This window comes from Siphateles boraxobius, unplaced genomic scaffold (genome assembly GCF_051911475.1).
Source record: "Siphateles boraxobius isolate OS27281-9 unplaced genomic scaffold, OSU_SipBor_1 77, whole genome shotgun sequence".
In the NCBI taxonomy this organism is placed as follows: Eukaryota; Metazoa; Chordata; class Actinopteri; order Cypriniformes; family Leuciscidae; genus Siphateles; species Siphateles boraxobius.
Genome location: NW_027509205.1, coordinates 17,449,783 through 17,471,936, shown reverse-complemented (window position 1 = coordinate 17,471,936; position 22,154 = coordinate 17,449,783). Strand labels below are relative to the sequence as shown.

The 22,154-nt window shown below is 45.7% G+C and overlaps 1 protein-coding gene across 2 annotated transcripts in view; it reads right to left on the bottom strand.

The window, feature by feature from the left end:
* Positions 1-22,154, bottom strand: part of LOC143726006 (ankyrin repeat domain-containing protein SOWAHC) — a 37,685-nt gene that overhangs the window by 12,861 nt on the left and 2,670 nt on the right. For both annotated transcript variants that reach the window (XR_013198372.1, XM_077218961.1), the window contains exons 2-4: positions 12,636-12,697; positions 11,247-11,480; positions 8,035-8,145 (exon numbers count right to left, since the gene is read on the bottom strand). Coding sequence is in view for 1 of the 2 variants with exons in the window: in XM_077218961.1 (XP_077075076.1) it covers positions 8,035-8,145; positions 11,247-11,480; positions 12,636-12,697 (407 nt within the window). In the remaining variant the exon portion in view is untranslated. The remainder of the gene's footprint in view (positions 1-8,034; positions 8,146-11,246; positions 11,481-12,635; positions 12,698-22,154) is intronic.

The window sequence follows — 22,154 nt, the reverse complement described above, 5'->3', positions numbered from 1 at the left end:
TTTTAAAACAAGAATGAAAATAATGTAACCGGTAAGGTGAGCGACTGAATAATTGCACGCAAAATTATAATTTTTTTTGTTATCTGAAAATCAACCAGAAAGGTAAGCAAAGATAACATGTAGCGTAACCCGAATGCAGTAATGGATACAACAACAAAAGAGATTTGTTACATTGAAAAATATTAAAATATGTTACCACATTTTATGCAGATGATTTCAGCTTCAGTGCATCATATTAATAATTCTTAAGAAGGACTAGTCAGTTCTTCTTGGAAAGAGCTTTCGGGCGTGAAGAGCTTTCAAGTGTGAATCAAGTTTGCAAATGTTGTGGTTGAAAGAGAAAGTTAATGCAAAACAAAACCTTCAATGTCTTAAAGCTCGAAGAGCAAAATATAAAAAAGACTCAATGTGATTAATAAAATAATAATACACATCAAAATAAAGCATAAAATCTCATGTTCCAACATTATGCCGTAATAAAACATTGGCCTTTCTCTAGCCGCATCTCAGATTGATCTGCATACAAATGTTTGGAGGGCACAGATGATACTTTTCTCTATAATGAGGTGGAGCATGTTGCTGTTTTGCACAACAATAGAAAGCTTCTTTCAAATGTAAATGAACGTGTCTTTCATGCTGTCACCCCTGGCTGAAATATGGCCTCTCAAATCCAGCTAATTATTCTGGCGCCACCTTTTGGTAAATCTTAATATTACAGATATCAAATGAGCAGCTTGTTTGTGGCAATCTTGTGGTGAATTACTGTGCCAGCTTTTAAATGAATGACATATAAGGATGAGCAAATAAGAGCAATGCCAAATGATAAGTTTATCTCAAGGAAAAATATATTTAAAAAAATGTAGAATGTAATATTGATGTGGTTTCATGGTATATAAAACATTTCAAGTTTTGAAAGGGTGTAATAATCAAATATTAAGTTATAAAATTCAACACCCTGTGCGAGTACACAGTACTATCACCATTTTCAAAAGAGTTCTCAAATATTTTCAATACCTTTTCTTTTAAATCATCAAAATCATGAAGTTTTCTTGGGGTTTCACAATTTGACAAGCTGAATTTGAGTCTGAATATTTAAAAAAAGCTTGACACGTGCTGAATTCGGAACCACATACTAATATACTACGCATACTACTTTTACCATATTGTTCTATGGCAGAAATAGTACGAATAGCATGCAAGTACACAGTTCTGTATTCAGCAACCGTCTACTGTGGGCACCACTGATCTATATGGCTGCAACTGATATCACATACTTCCCTACTACATAGTAGGTGAAAAACAGTATGTGACAAAAGAAGTATGTCAGAATTCACAGTACTCGTAAAAAAGAAGGTGAAAAGTACCAGGATGACTTACTACTTCTAGATTCACGATACCATTCGTGATAATGACAACATGGCGGATGTAGTACATATCTATATGTAGTACATATCTATGCCCAAAGTGGGCATCTTTGTGATGTCATTTCGCGTTTTTGTGGTCTTGTCACGTGACAACAAGAGGGCTTCTTGCATGTTGACAACGCTACACTTTCATAAAACTTTAATTTAACAGACATTTGGAAGTTTTAAAAATGTCTTATTTTAAAATAAAACTGCTGCACTTGTTATTTTTAAGACAATAATAAAATATGATGCCAAATTACTTTTTATATTTGTATTTATTGTATTTTAAATATTAAATAATATTATTTAGGTATAATAGTATATTAAGATATTAGAATTTTTTTTTACTTCTACTAAAGCCTCCAAGAAATATTTATTTTAAGATAACACATTAAAATAAGTTAAGACATCTGAATTATGTTAAATCACAAAAAAAATATGTAGAAGTCATTGTCTGTACGAAATGCATTTTATGCATTTTTAAAGATATTAAACTAATAGTTCTCTTTCATCATCTCGTGTTCGAGATCCACCTATGGGAAGGGCATCCGTACCTGACCTCTGCAGAAGCATCCAATTGCACCAAGTCTGGCTAGACAGACAGAAGCGCGCAGCCAATGCCAGGTGAGGCCACACCCCCTCACCTAAGGGCATATAACATCTGGGCGCGCTGCTATTCCTCAGTTGACATTCGCTTCTCGCGATCTCTGCATCTCACAGCTCGGTTGGATTTTTACACTGCTCACCTCGTGTCTTCAGGAGGACATATCGACCAGATCAGCCTCCGCCGGACGTGACAGTTGTTTATTTTTCAACTACTGCTGCTTTGCATTCGGAGCCGCCCACGCTCTCGCTATTTTCACCGTTTCTCCTCACGGCTGCCCGCCACGGATTTCTCCGTTTTCTTCGCTGGTATGTCACTGTCTAAGCCTGCAGCCTCTCCAGGGGATAGCATGTCACGGGCCTGCCCGGCCGCGTGTGGTGCCCTCATCGCAGCTAAGGATCTTCATCAGCTTTGCGTGGTCTGTTTGGGTCTTAAGCACGCTCGGGAAGCCCTTGAAAACCCGGAGAATTGCAGTTTCTGCCTCTTGCTGCCTAGGAAGCTGCTAAAACGCCGTCTTAAGGTGGCAGTGACACAGTGCACCGGGCTCAGCCCTTCTGACTCGGACGGGGGACACGGTGATGACGACGCGCTACCGGGGGCCTCCCGGGGCGCAACGTCTCTCGTCTGGGCTGACCAGCCCAATCCCGCCTTCCCCGAGGAGGACATCTTCGGGGACAACCTCACTCTCGTCCACGACCTGCCCGGTTCTGGCGAAGAGGAGGATGCGGCCATTCTTGGGGTTTCAGAGGACGAGGAGGCCATCCCGCCCTCTGGTGTTCCCCAGGCTACGGCCCACGCGGTTCTGCCTCAAGCCATCCTCCTGGAAGTGTGTGAGCGAGCGGCCGCTCGTCTCAACATCGAATGGCCGGCACCGCAGAGCGCCACCGACCAGGAGAGGGATATTTATGATGGGAAAGTGCTGGGACCCCCTCCCGGCCCGAGGAAACAACTCTTCCCCATCCTCCCGGCGTGCGCGAAGCACATGAGAAATTATTGGAGCGACCCGCTCGACTTCAAACACGGTCTCACGGGACTCGAGGTTAAGGACATGGCGGCGCACGGTATGGGCGAACCTCCCACCGTCGAACCTTCCATCGCCAGGCACCTTAACCCCGCTCAGGGCGGGCTGCTCGCTCCCCCCAAGCCGGTCTTGCCCAACAAGATGGACCGTTTTGCTGCCTCCGTTCACCAGGCAGCTTATAAGTCCTCGGCCGTGGCTGTCAGGGCCCTTAACGTTTCTTCGCTCCTCTCCGCCTACCAGGCGGAGATCCTTGAAGAGTTAGGGCAACAATTGGAAAAGGGAAATCCTTCTGAAACCCTGTGGAAGGAGATCCTAACGGTGAACGACCTCGTCCTCCGTAACGCTCGGCAGGCCGTCCAAGCTTGCGGGCGCTCCATGGCGCTTTCCGTGGTCGGAGAGCGCGCGCTCTGGCTGAACCTGTCGGGACTCCCTGACAGTGAGAAACGGCGCATCGCGGGCGCGCCGGTGGAGCCCGGCCGGGCTCTCTTCGGCCCCGCCGTCGCACTGATGCAACAACGGTGTGACGATAAGAAAAAGGAGGATGAGGCCTTCAAACTTTGCCTTCCTAGGAAGTCAGTCCCACGCCAGGCGCCCCCTGTGCGTTTGCCTAACCCACCGGCCACGGGACGACAGTTTCATCAGGGCAGAGAAAAGCCCCGCAACAAACCACCCCCTCGGCAACATAACCCAGCACCTACACACAAGCACTGGGGTAAGCCCGCTCCCGCCGCGGCCGCGGCCGGGAGACCTGCGAATTCCAACCCCACCGACTCGAAACGCAAGCGGCCTGCCTGATGTTCAGCCGATGGGGGCTTCGAGTCCATGTTCACGGGCCGCAAGCCCTTCGGACTCCCCTCCTCTTCTAGGACCCCCGTCCAAAAAACCCAGGGGGTCCCGCGGATGGGTCAGCTCTCCGTGTGTAAACGAGACTGCCCAGCTCGTGTGTTCGAGAGATGTGTGTTTTCCCCCCACGTTCAGGGGGCCCTTTGTAAGGGAAAGTTTAAGCTCAGTGACACCACACTGCCCACACTCTGTTCCCCTCACTCTCTCAATAAAGGCTTCGGCCCCAGTGTTTGCCCAACACAAAACACACAAAACACAAAAAAATACGAATCAAATGAATTCGTTTCGGCGGGAAAACCTCTCTCCGCAGAGAGAATTCATCTCACTGCAGAGAGAGGAAATCCCTCCGAACCCCTGCATGTCGCCTCTAGTGTACCCACTAGATGGCGCCATTGCATCACAAATAAACCTGTCGGTCTCACACAGCTCCGCTCTGGCCCGAGCGGGAGCTCTCGCGAGTCACGAAGCGGCTTGGCGAACCGTTTCAGCTCCCGAGTGGGTGATGCGTACAGTAATGCAGGGTTACAGATTGCAATTCGCAGTAAAACCCCCGCATTTCAACGGCATTCTCTTTTCTCACACGGAAGAGAACGCCTCTCACATTCTGAAAGAGGAAATTTCATCTCTCTTAAACAAGGGAGCGATTCAGGTGGTACCTCCCAATCTGATGAACCAGGGTTTTTATTCCCGTTATTTTCTGGTCCCGAAAAAAGGCGGCTCTCTCCGCCCTATCTTGGACCTTCGAGTGTTGAACAAACATTTGAGGAAATACAATTTCAGAATGCTGACACAAGGCGCACTCGCCCGTGCCATAAAACAGAACGACTGGTTCACATCAGTCGATCTGAAAGATGCTTTCTTTCACATAAGCATCTATCCTCCGCACAGGAAGTTTCTTCGTTTCGCCTACCAGGGCATATGTTACGAATTCACAGTTCTTCCGTTTGGACTCAGTTTGAGTCCCCGGTCTTTCTGTCTGTGCGCGGAGGCGGGCTTAGCACCTCTGAGAATATCAGGTCTGAGAATCCTGACTTATATAGACGATTGGCTCATCATAGCCGAATCAAAGGAGAAGGTGTTGCAGGACACCGACCGTGTGCTCGCGCACATCACATCGCTCGGGTTTCAAGTGAATGTGAGCAAGAGCAATTTCACGCCCAGTCAGAATGTCATTTTCTTGGGCTTGGAGTTGAATTCGGTCTCCATGCGAGCGCGCCTCTCTCAAGAGCGCGTTCGCTCTCTGATGAACTGTCTGACGCAGTTCAGAGAAGGGGCGAAAGTGCAATATCGCACATGTCTCAGGCTACAGGGTCTCATGGCTTCATCCACCCAAGTTGTGCCATTGGGACTTCTGAGGATGAGGGCGTTCATGAAATGGGTCTTGTCACTACATTTCAGCCCGATTCGCGACCTTTGCCGCTCGGTAACAGTGACACGCGCCTGCTCGGCGACCTTGCGCCACTGGGAGAGCGAGAACTTTTACGCACGGGGAACCCCTCTGGGGGCGGTTACGATGCGGAAAGTTGTGACGACAGATGCGTCCTTGACAGGCTGGGGTGCCACCCAGGAGGGCAGAACGGTGAACGGTCTGTGGCCAAACAGACTACGTTCAGCGCACATAAACTATTTAGAGCTTTTAACCATTTGGAAAGCTCTGAATCATTTTCTGCCTCGCCTGCAGGGACATCACGTTCTAGTACGGTGCGACAATACCACGGCTGTGGCTTATATCAACCGTCAGGGCGGCATGCGCTCGTCGAAACTCCACGCTCTAGCTTACAAGCTTTTGGTGTGGAGCAGACGGGTTTTCCTGTCGTTACGCGCAACTCACGTTCCGGGCATTCTGAACAGAGGTGCGGATCTGCTATCAAGGGGAAACCCAATCTACGGAGATTGGCGTCTTCACCCTCAGATAGTGGAAATGCTATGGATGAGATTCGGACGGGCTAGCGTAGATCTATTCGCCTCGCGCGAAAACTACCATTGTCCTATGTTCTTCTCTCTAAGGGACATGGACGCGCCCCTCGGGGTAGACGCACTGGCCCACCCATGGCCCAGAGTGCTCCTGTATGCTTTTCCTCCCCTGTGCCTGATAATTCCCTCATTGGCCAGGGTGAGAGAGCAGGGCCTGTCTCTCATTCTGATAGCACCCAGGTGGCCCAAGGCACCATGGCTGGCGGAGATAATTCCTCTGTTATACGCCGAGCCGTGGCGCCTTCCCGTTCGCACGGATCTATTGTCCCAAGCCAACGGGGAGATTTACCACCCCCACCCGGACAGGGTGGCTCTCTGGGCCTGGCCCGTGAGAGGACGAACCTGAACGCACTTGGGCTTTCGCCGCGTGTGGTCGCCACTATTCAGAATGCCAGGGCCGTCTCTACACGGTCCTTATATGGCTGTAAGTGGCACGTGTTCGAAGGGTGGTGCGATGGGCGCGGTCTCACATCTTATCAGTGCTCAGTTCCTGATATTTTGTGTTTCCTTCAGGACCTCATGGAAAAAGGGAGGTCTTTTTCCACCATTAAGGTCTATTTGGCTGCGATTTCAGCCTGTCATGTGGGTTTTGAGGGCTCTACTGTCGGGCAGCACCCTCTAATCCGCAGATTCATGAAGGGTGCACGCCGCTCGTTGCCAGTCATCAGGAGAACTGTTCCGGAATGGGACCTCTCCATGGTGCTGGAAGCACTGTCTCAACATCCTTTTGAGCCCCTGGGGAGTATTTCCCTTAAGCTGCTGTCCTTCAAGACAGCTTTGCTCTTGGCCTTGGCATCTGCCAAACGTGTCAGTGAGCTACATGCACTCTCGGTTCACCCCTCGTGCACTAAGTTCTCCCTCAGTGGAGATAAGGTTTCCCTTAAGCCTAACCCGGCCTTCATGCCGAAGTGCTTCCCTGCGTTCACTTCGGAGGTGTTGGAGCTGTCCGCTTTTCACCCTCCACCTTTTACCTCTCTGGAGGATCAGAGGCTGAATGCTCTGTGTCCAGTCCGTGCTTTACAGGCTTATATGACCAGGACCAGCGCTTTCCGGAAGAGCGACCAGCTCTTTGTTTCATGGGCCCCTCCGCACAGAGGGAGTCCCATATCGAAGCAACGCCTCTCACATTGGGTTGTGGGCGCTATAACTATGGCTTATGAAGCAAAGGGAGTGCAGCCCCCAAGGGGCATCAGAGCTCATTCCACAAGGGGCTTAGCCGCCTCTTGGGCTTTGTTTAGGGGAGTGTCACTGCAGGACATCTGCTCCGCTGCCAGTTGGGCTTCTCCTCATACCTTTGTGCGTTACTACCGGCTGGATGTCACCAGAACCTCGGTAGCACATTCGGTTTTAGGGGTTGGGTCTTCTTAGCTCTTCCCTGTACCCTGTTGAAACCAATAAGAGTGAATGGCCCGGCTGGTCATGTTCATTCTTGCCACCAAACATTTACTTCCCGTTATGGGTTTAGTTTATGTGCCTTGGTGGGTTGGGGGTACTTTCATGTATGTGTCTCATGCATGCTTCATGTCCTGCGTGTCCACAGCAGTCGGTGTGGCGTCACCTTTGCAGGTTCATGATTAATGGACGTGTCAGGCACCGCCTCCCCGGGGTGACCGTCTTTCTCTGGCTTTCAGAACCTCACTGTGAGTGTATTGGGCAATCGGGGAGCTGTCCATGTCTCTCCCATAGGTGGATCTCGAACACGAGATGATGAAAGAGAACAATAGGTTACTATCGTAACCCCGGTTCTCTGAAACATCGAGTGGAGAGATCCACCAGCTTTGCCCCGCTTGCTGCACGAGAAGCGAATATACTTACTGAGGAATAGCAGCGCGCCCAGATGTTATATGCCCTTAGGTGAGGGGGTGTGGCCTCACCTGGCATTGGCTGCGCGCTTCTGTCTGTCTAGCCAGACTTGGTGCAATTGGATGCTTCTGCAGAGGTCAGGTACGGATGCCCTTCCCATAGGTGGATCTCTCCACTCGATGTTTCAGAGAACCGGGGTTACGATAGTAACCTATTGATCCTGAACCTTCTATGTTCAGTGTTTTTATGACAACTAAGAGAAACTTGTTCTATATCATTACAGTTCTTCTATTTCAGACAAAGCAAACCAAACATCTTAAATAGTCTGTGATCAATTAAAATCATAAAAACAGATGAGGATACTTAAGCTACTTGGCTCTAACCTTTGACCCTGAATCCTTGTCGAGTTCATCTTCTCTGTCTGACGCCGAAAGCTCCTCCGTCAGATGCTCTGGTTTCTCTGCCTCTGCTGGCGGTGAGAGGGTGCTGTCTGACTGCAGATCACAAGAAAAGGAGAAGTTTCACTAAGATCACTTCACTGCACACAAATCAGCTGATGCTGACAAAACATCAAGTTCTTGGGCCAAAAGTACGGTGGCTGAGAGAGCTCAACACGCTGCAACTGAAGAAAAGGCATGCAAATAGAAGAAAAAAACACCAGCAAATTAAGAAAACAACATGATCAGTTTGACAACACATGTGCTGCAAATACTCACAATGTAAATACGATCAGGATGTTAAAATAAAAACACAAAAAAAACCTAACTTTTTTAGGTCATCAGTGACTAGTAGACAATAAACGGTAAAGCATATCCCAGACAGGTTCATCATTTTTGGCATTCCCTTTTGTTTCAAACATTTCTGTTGTGGTCCGTGCTATTTGCTGTGTGTTTCTGTATTTGATTGCGGTTTGAACTTTTGCAGCACATTTCTGTATTTGGTAACGTTGTGAGCATTTGCAGCATGTTTTTGTATTTGGTTTAGTTGCAAGTATTCGCATCGGATTTCTGTATTTGGTTTAGTTGTGAGTATTTGCAGTGCATTTCTGTATTTGGTTTAGTTGTGAGTATTTGCAGTGCATTTCTGTATTTGGTTTAGTTGTGAGTATTTGCAGTGCATTTCTGTATTTGGTTGAGATGTGAATTTGATGTGAATCTGTATTTGGTTGAGATGTGAGTATTTGCAGAGCATTTCTGTACTTGGTTGCATTGTGAACTTTTGCAGTGTGTTTCTGTATTTGGTTGCATTGTGAGCATTTGTAGCACATTTCTGTATTTAGTTGAGTTGTGAGTATTTGCAACGCGTTTCTGTATTGGCTGCATTGTGAACTTTTGCAATGTGTTTCTGTATTTGGTTGCATTATGAGTATTTGCAGCACGTGTGTTGTCAAACTAATGAAGATGTTTTCGTAATTTCCTAGTGTTTTTCTATTTTGCATGTGTTGTCTTCAGTCAGTAGCAGCACGTTGAGCTCTCTAAGCCACAGTACAAATGCATTCTCAGTAGACATCTATAGAAGACATCCACTCTTTATTCAGAAATCAGGAAAGCCAAATGGTATTTCATTCCCCAGAGATAAATGCAGCCACTTGCATGCTTTCATACAGTTTGTCTGTTTAACAGTTTTAACAGTACACAATTTCATTGTGGCTGAAATAAGTGCTGACAGGAAATTCACACTATTGTGTGTTGAACTGCACTCCATGCATGGGTGAAACTGACACTCATCGAGCAGTATTATTTATTTAAGTATTATTTATTTGCTATCATAGTTGTTATTCATAGTTTGAATTAGATTTATTTGTATAATTTTTTTTTTTTACAATTTGTTTTCATGTATTATATAATTTAGTTTTTTTAGTAGTTAGTAATTTTAGCACTTGTGGCAAGCCAACATTTCGTTCTTTTTTCATCTAATTCATTCTATTCATTCTATTCATATTTTTAATTTTATTTCAGCTTTATTTCAATTAACAATGTATTTAATAGTTTTACTTTTAGTTAACTATAACAACCATGTCATCGTTTCTTATAATGGCTATGCTGAAGCTGTTTACCTTTATAGAGAAATATATCCAACTTTCAAATAATTTTCACATAAAAATAATAAATGACAGAGTTGCTATGTGAATGTTGTGCTATATATATATATATATATATGCAAATTATTTAACCTATATACTCAGTGACATTGTGCACAGACCCAGTAGTTGTTTTTGTCAAGGTCATTGGAGATGCAAGTTATACAGTATCATCCAAAGATGCTTCAAGGCTTCAAAGATATATGAAGATGATGTTGAAACCAAGCAAAACAAATAGCCATTGATCATTCCAAAAATTAAATTGTACATACTAACTATACTCTCCCTTTGCCGGAAGTCTCAATATGAGGTTCAATATAACGCTTTTAACAGCTGAAGTCCTACAGCTAAAGATAAGGCAACTGAAACACAGTGTTATCTGCTTTTGACAAGCTTTCTCTTATCACCAGCTGTTTCTTTAATCCAGCTAAAAAAGCTTTAGCAAACAGTCTGAGGAAAACACTGGATTCTGGGTGATATCCAGGAAAATGATTAATAGAGACCTGAATTTTAAGTTTTATACTATGATGCTCTTTAGTTGATGCGGACATTTCATGCTAGTCTAACTGAGACTATGACACATACTTGGACAATAATAATTCACTCATTTGGAAAGCAGAGCTTTAAATATTATGTTCAATGAAATTACGTCACAGTTACGTCACAAAATATTACTGAAATACTGCGGTCAACTTACTCAGCCAGATTCCTCTTTAGTTCTTCTCGTTTCTTATTCTCCATTATGTTTTTTTTTTTGTGTAAAATCACAAGACGTCAAGATGTGTCATTTATGACAACATGTATGTGATGAAACTGGTCACCAGGGAAAAAGTTACTTTAAACACTAAGGCATTCCAATATTGTGTAACTCTCTAAAAAGTTATTGTGTTACTCCCTAAAAAGTAAGTAGTTACTATTAGTAACTACTTACTTTTTATGGAAAGCAATCTGTTACATTGCTTTTGTGTTACTTTTTCTCACCTTGCTGAGGCTTGATGTTCAGAAGTTTGAAAAATGTTTAAGCAAGCATGCATTAAACACATAAAAATGTATAAAGTAATGAATTTTACTTTACTTTTTATGTCTGATTACGTAATGCATGTCAATTGTAATGCGTTAACCCCAATGCTGCTGGTCACAGATCTGTGAGGCGCATTTTACTAATGCTATGGTGAGAAGTAAAACAGGGCTCCAGCATTTGAATTCGCCAAAGTACTATCACTGCGAAATCTAGTGAGAAGCATTCAAATACCAATGGAAACCAGGAGAAACGTTGTGCCATGAACGAACAAGTTATAGAAGGCTTTTCATTCCACAAATCACCAACATTCGTCATGGATTTAATGTAGTAATGCATTGAATGTAACCATGAAAACGGCTTTTGAATGTGTTACGTTCTAAATATAAGTATCTTGGGCATCTCATTACAGACCAGTTGAAGGACCGGTGCTACTACTCTCAAATTTTAGCTTGGAGGCCTGAAACAGAATGGATATCACAACAAGAATCACTCACATTATCGGTCTGGGTCGGTTCTGATGCCTCTGTGACTGTAATCATGGGTCCTGAGCACCAGGCCACCAGTGCTGGCTGTTTCTGGGCTGTTGGGTTATGGTTCTCCACTGGATTAGAGACCTGGAGCTCATTTTGTGGGATCGGATGAACCTGCTTGATCAATTCCCCAGCGCAAGGCTTTCGCTCTTTTATTAGTTGTCTATACTTCTTCTTGATGATGAGATATTTCTCTCCCTGAAATAAAAAAAGGAACTATTACCTCCATACTGTTATAAAAAAAAAAAAAGTTTACCATAAATTTAAAATTACCTCAATCTACTCAAACAAAATATCACATTTTTGGCGCACAAAATGAAATATTTTGTCGAAAGTCCAAAGCTATCCTTCAGAAGACTTATAGCATTATAGAGCATGGCCTTTATAGTGTTTTTTCTGCTGCTTGCACTTTTTTGAGGAAATAAAATGATTTTTAGTGATATGAAAAAGAGAACCTTGGACACTTGCAAAATATCTCTCCACAGAAGGAAAGCAATTCATACGGATTTGGAACCATGTTAAGGTGTTAAATGATGATTAAATAAAATATTTTTGGTGTCTTTAGCAAAATCATATAAAAATAATTTGGCATCAATCAAGCAATTCAGCAGAGACCCATTAAATTGATCAAAAGTGACATTAAAGATATTTATAACTTATTAACGGGCTTTCAAAGTGAAGAAACATTCATCAAAGAATCCTAAAAAATATATTTAACACATTTTCCACAAAACATATGAAGCAGCACAACTGTTTTCAACATAGATAATAATTATAGGAAATGTTTCTTGCACAGCCAATCCGCATATTAGAATGATTTCTGAAGGATCATGTGTCATTGAAGACTGTGATGATGCTGAAAATGCAGCTTTACCATCAGAGGAATAAATTAAATTTCAAGATATAATAAAATAGAAAAGAGTTATTAATATTTCTGTATTTTTGATCAAATAACTGCAGCCTTGGTGAGCATAAGCGACTTCTTTTAAAACCACTAAGTCTTAATGAACTCAAACTTTTGAATGCAATTCATGGCTGGAAAAATGGATTTTCAGATCAGATGGAAAAGGATCTCATGCGAGGGGAAGTAGGCCTACACGTCTAGGACAACGATCCAAAATCATAAGGGTGTGGGGTATAGCACTGATGTGAGAAAATGAGACCTATCCCAGTCACAGAGTAAATAATGAATCACTGTGGGAATAGAGACTTGTGCGACTATTCTTCAGGGACAGGGAATAAACACGATCGCATTACAAACACAACAATGCACTAACGATTATTTAATGAGACAGAGGGAGGAGATAATTAGTTTAAACTCTGCAATAATGATCTGACAACACATGTACTCACATTCTCAGATTTCACCACAGCAATTCTATCAATGATGAGTTTGAACTCTTCTCTGTATTTGGCTGCAGGAAAAAAAAGAGAGATTAAAGTGTTGTGAGTAAGAGATGATAATCATGTTTTCTCAGCATAATTTTCAAAATATTTCTTAAAAGAAAGGTTACTCGTACAATATGACCTTGCAGTAGTTCTTGGCTTTGCAAATCTAAACTCAACATTTCAGAAAAAACAAACAAAGAATATCAGAAGTTAGTCTTTCAAAAAATCAATCCACCCAAACATTGTTGTTCACGTCATTCCAAACTGTGAGGTTAATGTCTTCTATGGAATACAGAAGTAGTTAAAGGGATAGTCCACCCAAAAATAACAGTTGTCTCCAATTTACTCACCCTCACGTTGTTCCAAACCTTTATGAGTTTTTCTTCTGCTGAACACAAATGGAGATATTTTGAAGAATGTCTGCAATCAAATAGTTTCGGTTCCCATTGATTTCCACTATATGTTTGTCCCTACAGTGAATCTCAAATAGAACCGAAACTATTTGGTAAACAACATTCTTCAAACTATCTTCTTTTGTGTTCAGCAGAAGAAATAAAGTCATAAAGGTTTGGAATGAATTGAGTAAATGTCAATGATGACAAAATAATATATATTTTTGGGTGGACTATCCCTTTAAATTGTATAAATAAATGTTTTTGTTTGTGTTCCCATGGAAAAAATAAAGTCATACAGGTTTGGAAAGGCATGGGGGGTGAGAAAATGAAGACAGAATTATCATTTTTGGGTGAACCATCCCTTTAAAAGCAACATTTACTGGTTTGAGATTGACACTACACCCTGAACACTTGCTTATTTATTGATTTGTTCTGTCTGCAAGTTATTGACTTGTAAGATTACCCGTTTAATGTTTTGAACACAATGGACTCTGATTCCTGGCCTGTGGGAGTTTGTGATGTTATGCAATATCACTTCAGCACAGACTGACTGCATCAAGAAGAAATCAGAATCTGGCTCGAATTACTATACAAGAATAGAAAATGACAGGGAGGAGACCTGTGCAAACAAATCCTCCATTACTGCGTTGCTCATATTCCTTTTCAACGACAATTCCCAATGGATCATCACCCAGATCCTCCCAGCGCTGGCTCGTAGTTTTATTTAGATCCCAAAGACTTATTTTCCCTACTTTAATTTCATTCCATTGCCTCAAGGAAAATGTATTTTTGCTTTCACAGTTATATTGACGCAATGAGCTTTGACATGGAACTTGCAGTTCAGTAAGGGAGTCATGTTTATTCAGGAGCCACTCAACAATATTCAACAATATTATTGATTTGACTGCACTGACACTATTGGATGAGAACTGAGCTGGATGATCACTGTTTTCTCCAAAACTGCTAGATTAAATAAACCAATTTAATAATTAATGATCTTTACAATGAAATTGAATCAACACTGAACTGACTTCATGTGAACAATTAAACTGTTTTCTTTTAGAGCTGCAGTATAGCGGAAATGAACGGTTTGTATCATTGAATCATTCTCCTGTTCATCACTGTTGCTGCTTTGAAACAGTCTGTATTGTATAAAGCGCTATAGAAATAAAAGTGAATTGACTTGACTTGACTGTATAAGTCAATAAAAGACTGGTCAAACACTTCACTCGTGAGTCGCTTGAACGAGTCATCAAAAGAACCGACTCATAAGAGTCATCGGTTCATGAATTGGACTACACCGGTGGCGCTTATTTGTTTTTTTACAAGCACTGCCCGTGAGGACTCGAGGAGCGGAGGTTCAGGATATGTTCCTGTGATGCACCATGCCAGAAATACAAGAAAATACAAGTTATGAAGCCAACAAACTTGAGAACATTTATTTTTCAAATTTTTGATATGGCATGAACGCACCATCACTCTAGTAACCACTTGTTGTTTCCCCATTAAGGCGATTCGCAACCCATATTTTAAAAACCACCACTCTAGTTTTACTAACTTGAGCATATCATTTTGGCAGATTGTCATGGAAATTTCTCTCATAAAGGCACATTTTAAACTCTAAATGATCCTGTTTAATTTATACATAGCCTAACACAAAGATTTCTGTTGTTTGCAGGTGCTATTTTACTCAATCCTACTTTCTGTTGAATAGTTCCCTTTCGAGAGGTCTCTCCTATTGCGTAAGTAGCTTACGCTATGGGAAAACTCCTTTTCTCGAGAATATTGAAGTCTTTATGTAAAACGCATTGCAGCTGCACAGCTGACAGCAATGAACGAAGGCAGCTCGGTCATTGGCTGTGCTGCGGCAACTTGCTCGAACCAATGACGGGGCGACTCTGAATGCGCGACCAATGAGCGCGCTTCGCGCCCGCGCGCGTCAGAGCCCGCCAAGATGGGCGTGGCCAAGAGCTATATATTGGGCGCCCCGTCATGAGAGTTCTTTAGATTTAATCTCCTTCAGCGAACACCTTCTTCGCTGGATCCTCCGGATTATTGAAGCTTCGCCGTCGAAAAGCATACCAGCGGGATTTGCTACGAGGACGTCGGCACCTTCAGCCGCCTTCTAACGCGATCCTACTGAGCCATCCGGCGTACTGCTCACGCAAGTATTTACATCTGTTCGCTCTGCGACACTTGTAAAAGAGCAAATTTTCCAAGGCGTTGTTTCAACTGCCTTCCTGCGCGTCGTGCAGAGACCTTCTCCCGGACGGGGATCGTCACATCATCTGCGCTCGCTGCCTGGGCCGGGACCACGCAGAAGCTGCTTTGACCAAGGGCGGATGCCCCGAATGTGACGACCTGGGTCTCTCCGCACTGCGGGCTCGCCTCGCCGCTTTCGCCGTGAGCGAGCCCATCGCCGCCATCCCTCTGTTCGAGCCGCGCACTAAGAAAAAGCGCCGCTCACAGAGGCTTCCTGAACCTGAGCTCAGTGACGTCACGCCGAGCCAGTCTCCGCGTGCTTCACCGCCACTCTTGCCTTCCCCACCGCCGGTTCAGTTCACCCAGCCGGACCCACACCCCTCTAGCAGAGCGGTGGGCCTTGTGACTTTCGGCGCGTCCGAGGACGACGGGGGAATGGATGACAGCTTGTCAATCGACGCTGCATCGGACGACTGGCCGGGCTCCACTCTCGACCCCGCCCCGTCGACGCTAGCTAGCGCGAGCGGGGGCTCCACCATGGATAGCGAGATTATCCGCGTTCTCTCTAAGGCCGTGGAAGACCTCGGGCTCGATTGGTCTTCTCCCGAAGAACCAACCCGGAGCCGACTGGATGAGTGGTTTCTGCAGGGGCGCCAGCAGGCCCCTCGGCAAAGGCCTTCTCCCTTCTTCCCGGAAGTTCACGACGAACTCACCAAGTCGTGGAAAGCCCCCCACTCTGCGCGCCTAAAGCCTTCTTTTTCTTCCTCGCTCTCCTCTGTGGACGGCGCAAAGGAAAGAGGCTACGAGGGAACACCGCCCCTCGAGGAGGCCGTGGCCAATCATCTCTGCCCGCCCTCCACCACCGGATGGAAAGCCAAAGCTTCCCACCCCTCGAAGCCCTGCCGCACTACTTCAGCTCTCGCCGGTCGCGCCTACGCCGCCGCCGGCCAAGCTGCATCAGCGCTTCACTCTATGGCGGTACTTCAAGTGTTCCAAGCCAAGCTTCTCAGCTCTATGGACGAGTCTGGCCCCGAACCCGAAGCCTTTAAGGACCTACGCAGCGCGACTGACATAGCCCTGCGAGCCACGAAGGCCACCGCCCAGTCTATCGGCCGTGCCATGGCTAATTTGACTGTTCTCGAGCGCCATCTGTGGTTGACTCTGACTGAGATGAAGGACGCGGATAAGGCGCCATTTCTCGACGCGCCTATCTCCACCAGCGGGCTGTTTGGACCGGCGGTTAAGGGTTTCGCCGAACGCTTCACTGAGGCCCAGAATGCTTCACAAGCTATGCGGCATTTCCTGCCCAAGCGCTCCAGCTCATCGCAGAGCAGACAGAGGCCGCCGCAGCCGCAGCGGGCTAGAACAGCCCCCACCGCCTCTCAGCCCGCGCCTCAGGCTGACGCTCGACGCCGCTCGCGCTCTCACAACCGCAAGCCGCCTTCTGAGCGACGGGGTCCTCGGCCCAAGATTGTGCTGAACCCCGAGCCTCGAAAGCCGTCCTAGCCACAAGAATGAAAAGAGAGAGTGCGTGTCTCGCAAAAGCCGGACCACTCTCTCTGCAAAAGCTCAAGCATTACCCAGTCCCCTTACAGGCGGCTGGATATGTTCATACAGCAGTCAATGGGCCAGTCACAGAGCTCGCTCACCTGCAAACAAACGCCGTTTTTACGGCGACGCACAGAAAACACAAAAAGAGTCTTTTTCTGCCTGTGTCACTAAGGGTTCACATGTCCACAAGGTGTGCATTCCCAGATACTGTCAAAACAGTGCCAAATTCATTCCCATCTCAAGCTGCGCACCCCATGAATGTAGATCACGTGCCTACGGTCATGTACGCACCACTACACACAAGCACTGTTCACACAGTTATAAATTCATCCCCAGTAAAAGCGGGAAACATTATAAAAGTGACGCGTGTGCCTACCACTGTTTATGCACCCCCACTTATAAACACTGTCCTTACAGTGTCAAACACAACCCCAGCCCAGGCTGCGAGTTTTACAGACACAGCGCGCGCTGCTGTAATCACACACGCGCCCATTCACTCAGCTGCTCAGCGCGCGCCCGCGCCTCTGAGAGCTATGAGCTCAGGCGATTCGCTGGCCGGGTCCCTGCGTCACAGCGGCCCGCCCCTAGCCTGTATTCAGCCCATATCTGTACACGCAGCGGCATGGGAAAATATTCCAGATATGCCGAAATGGGTATTGAATATAGTAAAGCACGGATACTCGCTCCAGTTCGCTCGCAGACCACCACGTTTTACGACTGTGGTCGAGACGAAAGTGAGAAAAGAGTGCTCACATGTTCTACGCACCGAGGTGCGCAAACTAATAGAAAAGGGCGCTGTGGAAACTGTTCCCCCCTCTCTGAGCGAGGCAGGTTTTTACAGCCGCTATTTTCTCGTCCCGAAAAAGGATGGCGGTCTCCGCCCCATCCTAGATCTCAGACACCTGAACAAAGCACTAATGATTCGCTCGTTCAGAATGTTAACAACCAAGCATATCCTCGCGCAAGTACGCCCAGGAGATTGGTTTCTCTCAGTGGATCTGAAAGATGCTTACTTTCACATTCCAATAGCGCCTCATCACAGACCGTTTCTGAGATTCGCTTTCGAGGGACAGTCGTACCAGTACACAGTACTTCCGTTCGGCCTGTCCCTGGCTCCCCGTACATTCACGAAATGTATGGATGCAGCACTTTCCCCCCTAAGGCGAAGGGGAGTGCGAATACTGAATTATCTCGACGATTGGCTGATTCTAGCACAATCAGAGAGTCAGTTAATAACACACAGATCTTGGATTATCAGCCATTTAGAATGCCTGGGTCTAAGAATCAATTTTGCAAAAAGCATACTATCTCCCAGCCAGAGGATTTCTTTCCTGGGAATAGTTCTAGACTCGATGCAAATGACAGCGCGTCTCTCATCAGAGCGCGCGCTCACCATCCGGCGCCTTGCAACATCATTCAGGGCGGGCGCGCTCGCCCCCGTCAAGCGGTTTCAGAGGATGCTCGGTCTCATGGCCTCAGCATCGGCCGTACTCCAGCTAGGATTGTTGCATATGCGCCCTCTCCAACGCTGGCTCAAGAGCCGCGTCCCTACTCACGCGTGGCGTTCGGGCCACCTTTTAATCAGAGCGAACCACGGCTGTATAAAAGCCCTGACGCACTGGAAAGCCGCCGACTGGTACCAGTCAGGCGTGAGTCTGGGTGTGAACACAAGGAGAAAGATGATAACGACAGATGCCTCCAAAATAGGTTGGGGGGCCCTTTACGAGGGCAGGCCTGTCTCCGGCTTTTGGTCAAACCCGGAGAAGCGCCTACACATAAACTGTCTGGAAATGAAAGCGGTCGCTTTGGCTCTCAGAGCCCTGCTCCCACAGCTGAGAAACGAACACGTCTTGGTCCGAACGGACAACATGACGGTAGTATCGTACATAAATCGCCAGGGTGGACTCAGGTCGAGCTCCATGCATTCAATGGCCAGGAGACTCATTTTATGGTCCCAGCACAACTTGCGCTCGCTGAGAGCAGCGCATGTGCCAGGTGCCCTGAACCAGGGGGCGGACATGCTATCCAGAGACAAAATTCTCCCAGGAGAATGGGCTCTCAACCCGCTGACGATTCACTGGTTATGGAAAACCTTTGGCAAAGCGGAGATCGACCTCTTCGCCTCCAAGGAGAACGCGCACTGCCCTCTTTTCTTCACGAAAAGCATGGATGCGCTCGCCCAGAGCTGGCCGAGCCGTCCCTTATATGCCTTTCCCCCGATCGCGATGCTACCGCAGGTCATCAGTCGGGTCAGAGAGGAGAAAGACGCAGTGCTGCTGATAGCCCCACTCTGGAAGAACCAAACATGGTTTCCAGATCTGATGCAAATGCAATCTGCACCACGGCCGATTCCACTGAGGCCAGACCTCCTCAGTCAGGCCAACGGGATGATATTTCATCCCCGCCCCGATCTGTGGGCCCTTCATGCATGGCCCCTCAACGGGTTCCCAGGAACCTCACGAGCGGAGCACTAAAAACCATCGCTGAGGCGCGGGCGCCCTCCACGAGACGCTTATATGCCCAGAAATGGAAAGTGTTCAGTGTCTGGTGTAATGCCAAGGGCCTGAACCCTGAAACATGCGAGATTACGAACGTACTCGCTTTTCTACAAGGGCTTCTGGAGGCGGGCCGCGCCCCCTCCACGCTCAAAGTATATGTGGCGGCCATCACAGCATCACACGACCCTGTAATGGAACGTCCATTGGGAAGAAACGACCTAATTATTCGTTTCCTAAGGGGCGCTAGGAGGATGAACCCTTCACGCCCCCCCTCAGTGCCGATCTGGGACCTAGCTACTGTCCTAGACGCTCTTAAAGGGCCTCCGTTCGAACCACTCCGAACCGTGCACCTTAAACAGCTCTCGCTCAAGACTGCGCTCTTGCTGGCACTCGCCTCGGTCAAGAGAGTGGGCGACCTGCACGCGCTTTCGACAAGCGCTGCCTGCCTAGAATTCGGACCTAACGACTGCAGGGTCGTCCTTAGACCGAAACATGGGTATATTCCTAAAGTGCTCACCACTCCCTTCAGAGCACAGGTTATCTCCCTAACTGCGCTATCGTCCCCAGCAGACGAACACGACGCTAATCTACTCTGCCCCGTTAGGGCTCTCAGAGTGTATTTGGAGCGTTCTGCCCTATTCAGACAGACAGAACAACTGTTTGTATGCTTTGGCGGCCGTACGAAAGGTTCCGCCGTTTCAAAGCAGAGAATCTCTCACTGGATAGTTGAAGCTATAGCGCTGGCTTATGAAGCTAAGGGACTTCAATGCCCCTGGGGAGTCAAAGCACACTCCACCAGGAGTGTGGCTTCTTCCTGGGCATGGTCGAGCGGGATACCGATCGAGGATATTTGTGCGGCGGCAGGCTGGGCCTCACCGTCCACATTTATCAGGTTCTACAACCTACAGGTCCCGACACTGCATTCCAATGTACTATCAGCATGATGCTAGTTGAACTACGAGTTCGTATCTAGATTATGTATGTGCTTGTGTCACACTGAGCGCCTTCTAGCCGCTCTGTATTCTTTCCCACATATAAAGCTCGCCTCTGCCGGCTAGTTGGATGATAACTTTGCTTTTTTAGCTCAGGCACCTGCCTCTGGCTATCATAAGGCGAAGTTCAGCACGCACGGCGTTTTGCATGGTGTTCCCATAGCGTAAGCTACTTACGCAATAGGAGAGACCTCTCGAAAGGGAACGACTCGGTTACTAACGTAACCTCGGTTCCCTGAGAGGAGGGAACGAGTATTGCGTAAGCTGCCGTGCTTGTGCTTGGTTAGTTCGCTTCAGTCGTTTTAACCTAAAGAACTCTCATGACGGGGCGCCCAATATATAGCTCTTGGCCACGCCCATCTTGGCGGGCTCTGACGCGCGCGGGCGCGAAGCGCGCTCATTGGTCGCGCATTCAGAGTCGCCCCGTCATTGGTTCGAGCAAGTTGCCGCAGCACAGCCAATGACCGAGCTGCCTTCGTTCATTGCTGTCAGCTGTGCAGCTGCAATGCGTTTTACATAAAGACTTCAATATTCTCGAGAAAAGGAGTTTTGCCATAGCGTAAGCTACTTACGCAATACTCGTTCCCTCCTCTCAGGGAACCGAGGTTACTTTAGTAACCGAGTCGTTTTTGGTTACCATAGCAAGTGTCACATTGTTGAAGGTCAACATGGTAAGCATAATCTGGAGTATTAATCTTTCAAATTAGTATTCATATATAAATGAAAAAATCCTATAATGGCTCGATACATATTAACTGCATAGCATAGTCTAGGTCAGGGGTCTTTAATCTTTTTGATGCCCTCAAATATGATCATTCTCATCCAAGGGAAATTATGTTATATTATTATGTTTTTTTTTTTTTTACTTACTGCAGTGCTTTTAAATGTATTATTTATTTATTTATTTATTCATTCACATTTGTGTTATTTATTTATTATTTTAATCAAATGTTTTGTTTGTATTAATCACATTTTCATTTAGTTAATTAATTAATTTTTTTATTATTTATATATTTGTACATTGTAACACTGTTTTTCATTGAATAGTTTTGATATCAGTGATTACTTTTATATTGATGTTGATATATATAAGACATGACTAATATATTTTGTTAACATGTAGAAATGAAAAAAGCATTATAATAAAGCATTTTTTCACTCCAAATATGAATTTTTTTATAACTGATGACCCTATTAACTAATTATTTTATTGCTAATGAACATTATGAATGACTTTGTCATGAATAAAATGTCATTGTCAATGAACAATACAATAAAAATAATACAAAAAATTATTTTAAAGAATGTCATTCTTGAGACTTTCGCCTAAGAAATTGGTCTTGTTTTATGAAATATTTCACCCTTTTATATGTCAAAAACCAGATACCACAAACAAACAAACCTAAGAAGAGTGGGGATGTGGTATACTTTCAAACACATCACATTGACATAATTTGATCCATAAAGGGTTAAACACTACCACTCAAACTGGATTGTTCCAAACAGGCAAAACATATCAGGGCTTGGATCTTTAAATAGAGAATACAACCTTTAAACACAACCTTTCCGTTTTCCTGCCAGGGGAAAAAGATAGGGATGACAGTGCAACACGGCATCCACAACAACAGGAAACCCTAAGGGAAGTCAACACTTAACAGTTGTAGCCAACAGAATTCCTGCCATGGTACTAAGAGAGGAACACTGTTTAGCTTTCTGAGCAAATTTATTAGTCTACGCTGGCCAACTATGAGGACTCTACGTTCCCACAGAGAATATAGCAACTGCCTGAGATCCCATCAAAACCACCATCCTAAAAAGGACTGGAGTCATATAACCCCAGAATTA